The following is a 2,267-nucleotide window of genomic DNA, read 5'->3' as shown; positions in this document are numbered from 1 at the left end:
AAAACATACCTATGAATATAATGTTCAATTTCTGCCAACAGATGCTCCTAAATGTTACACGCTGGATCTTTAATTCTCATAATTGCTATCAGTTAATTTTCTTTTGAACAAGTAATAGATTAATCAACTTATAATTTTAGGTCCAGTCAAGTTTTTATCCCATCAAGCCTTTTGAGAAAAATAGCCAGTGATACTGTCAATAATATATCAGTATCAGTCCTAAATTGCGAAGAGCATTCATTTAGTGCTTACAGTAATTTAACAATTTTTGTTTGATCCAGTGGACAGAAAATATTTGTTGGTTGAAACTTTCAGCCATCTTGTATTTCTGACCACAGGTGACTGATCAGTGGTGCTAAACAAGATATTATTGTTAAGTAGAAACTAATTGTAGTTTGACTGCATTCATCCGTACAGTGACTCACACGCCTAAAGTCTACAGTAAATTTTAAAAGGAAGGGCACCAGACATCAGAAGGTTCAAGGGATGGAATAAATCATAGTACATATCTGAATGGTAACATTAGCCTGCTGTGTATGCTGTCTCTCATGGCAGCATGATTCAGCAAAAAGCCAAACGCCTGAGGACATTTAAATATCTGCTGCTTTATAGCTTTAGAATTTCAAATGGCCTGAGCATAAATGCCAGTATTGCTTCCCTAAATTTCACTGGCTGCCTTCATCCCTTCTTTTGAATATCAGTGGTCAACATAAGGACGCCAGTTTTGTCCACTGATTAACCTCAATTGGCATAAAGTTTATATAGGGGAAAAAATAAAAGTCTGTAAACATAGCTGGGGCTTCTTTACCAAACAGAAAGACCAAGGAGTTACATTTGAATCATTATTTTGTGACAAATTTCAGGCAGCTAATTTTCTCAGAATTGATGTGCAGGGCAGTGGTTTGGATTGAATTCCTTTTCTCTGCACCATTTAGATTCTCCTCATCCAGGAGATAAAGCATCTCAAGTCCAAGGCCATACATCTGTTCGGCAGCAGAGTTGAGCGTGGGTGGGACGGGGGTGCACTGAATCACCACGCATGGTTTCTGTCTGCAGTATTGATTTTGTGTGCGGGTGTGTGTGGTTGTTGCGTGTGTAGTCTACTTCCCCGTGCCTCAGTGTAAGTGTGTGCCTGTTTGTGTGTGTGTGTGCAGGTCAGATTTATGGTGTTGATAGTGGTTGTATATTAGAGTCATGATCAGCTAACTGAGTCCATTCAGTTGCCCTGCTTTACCCCGAGGCCCAAGAAAATGATAGTCAGTGTGTGTGTGTGTGTGTGTGTGTGTGTGTCTGTGTAGTCAGAGCGGATATATTACTCATTATCATTATCAGATCCACGTGTATATAACATCCTGACATTAGTGGTTTATTGTAAGTATTATCTAATAGCCTCCATTCATTCCCTCTTCCCTCTTTTGCTCTATAGAAAAGTTTCCTCCTTCCTCTTTCCTTTGTCCTCCTTTGACCTTCCTTAACCTGTCTTGTTATTAATCAAAAGCACGGTGTTGTCAAAGCAGTGTGACTGATGTGTACACACAGGGTATTCAATAAATGTGCATTAATGAATTAGAAATAATAAGACAATAAGTGAAGCAAACTGAATGTGTAATGTACTACAGAATACTGTAATATTAAACTACTGTATGCACTTCTCTGTCTTTTCTGTCTCTTTTCTTCTTGCTCTCTTTTGCATGATGATCCATGATTTGGGCTAGATTTCTCATTTAAATCATTTTGTTAGTTAGCTGATTAGGAACACGGCATTAAGAACAAGATAAGACGGATGCCCGGTTAGCTCAGTTGGTAGAGCTGGCGACCCATATACGGAGGTGCACAAAAATAACAAGATAAGACAACTGATGAGGAACACTGTATCAATGAACATAAATACAGTTAGTGATTTTCAAAGAGGTAAAGGGGCTGCTAAATACAGCAAAGAGAAAAGACGCTCCATCTGCTGATTACTTGAAGTCTGGACTTTCTTTTTTGTGAAGCTTTAAGGGACACGTGGTGACACTGTGCTTCATTTATTTATTATTGATAGCTTGATATATTGTTATTGTTATTGTTACTGTTACATATTGTTTATTGAGTATTGACGTACAGTACAGCGGGCTGAAATTTCAACAAGATGAAAAATTCTACAGCTATCAGCTCTGTGAGGCTGTACTTAAACACGGGTGCTTTAAGCTAAATGCTGACCCTCTTAGTTTAGCATGTTAGCATTCTAACAGTTGTTAATGCTAACACATTAATTAGCAATAAAT

General features: G+C 38.0%; 1 protein-coding gene across 1 annotated transcript in view; it reads left to right on the top strand.

Moving 5' to 3' along the window:
* Positions 1-2,267, top strand: part of LOC118331759 (actin-binding LIM protein 3-like) — a 19,301-nt gene that overhangs the window by 4,252 nt on the left and 12,782 nt on the right. Inside the window, exons 6-7 of the mRNA XM_035666830.1 lie at positions 936-1,005; positions 1,100-1,120. Of these exons, the coding sequence (XP_035522723.1) occupies positions 936-1,005; positions 1,100-1,120 (91 nt within the window). The remainder of the gene's footprint in view (positions 1-935; positions 1,006-1,099; positions 1,121-2,267) is intronic.

This window comes from Morone saxatilis, unplaced genomic scaffold, assembly GCF_004916995.1.
Source record: "Morone saxatilis isolate NCDOM2014 unplaced genomic scaffold, NCSU_SB_2.0 Contig20, whole genome shotgun sequence".
In the NCBI taxonomy this organism is placed as follows: Eukaryota; Metazoa; Chordata; class Actinopteri; family Moronidae; genus Morone; species Morone saxatilis.
The sequence above is the reverse complement of the archived record's forward strand: the minus strand, read 5'-3'. Positions and strand labels throughout refer to the sequence as shown.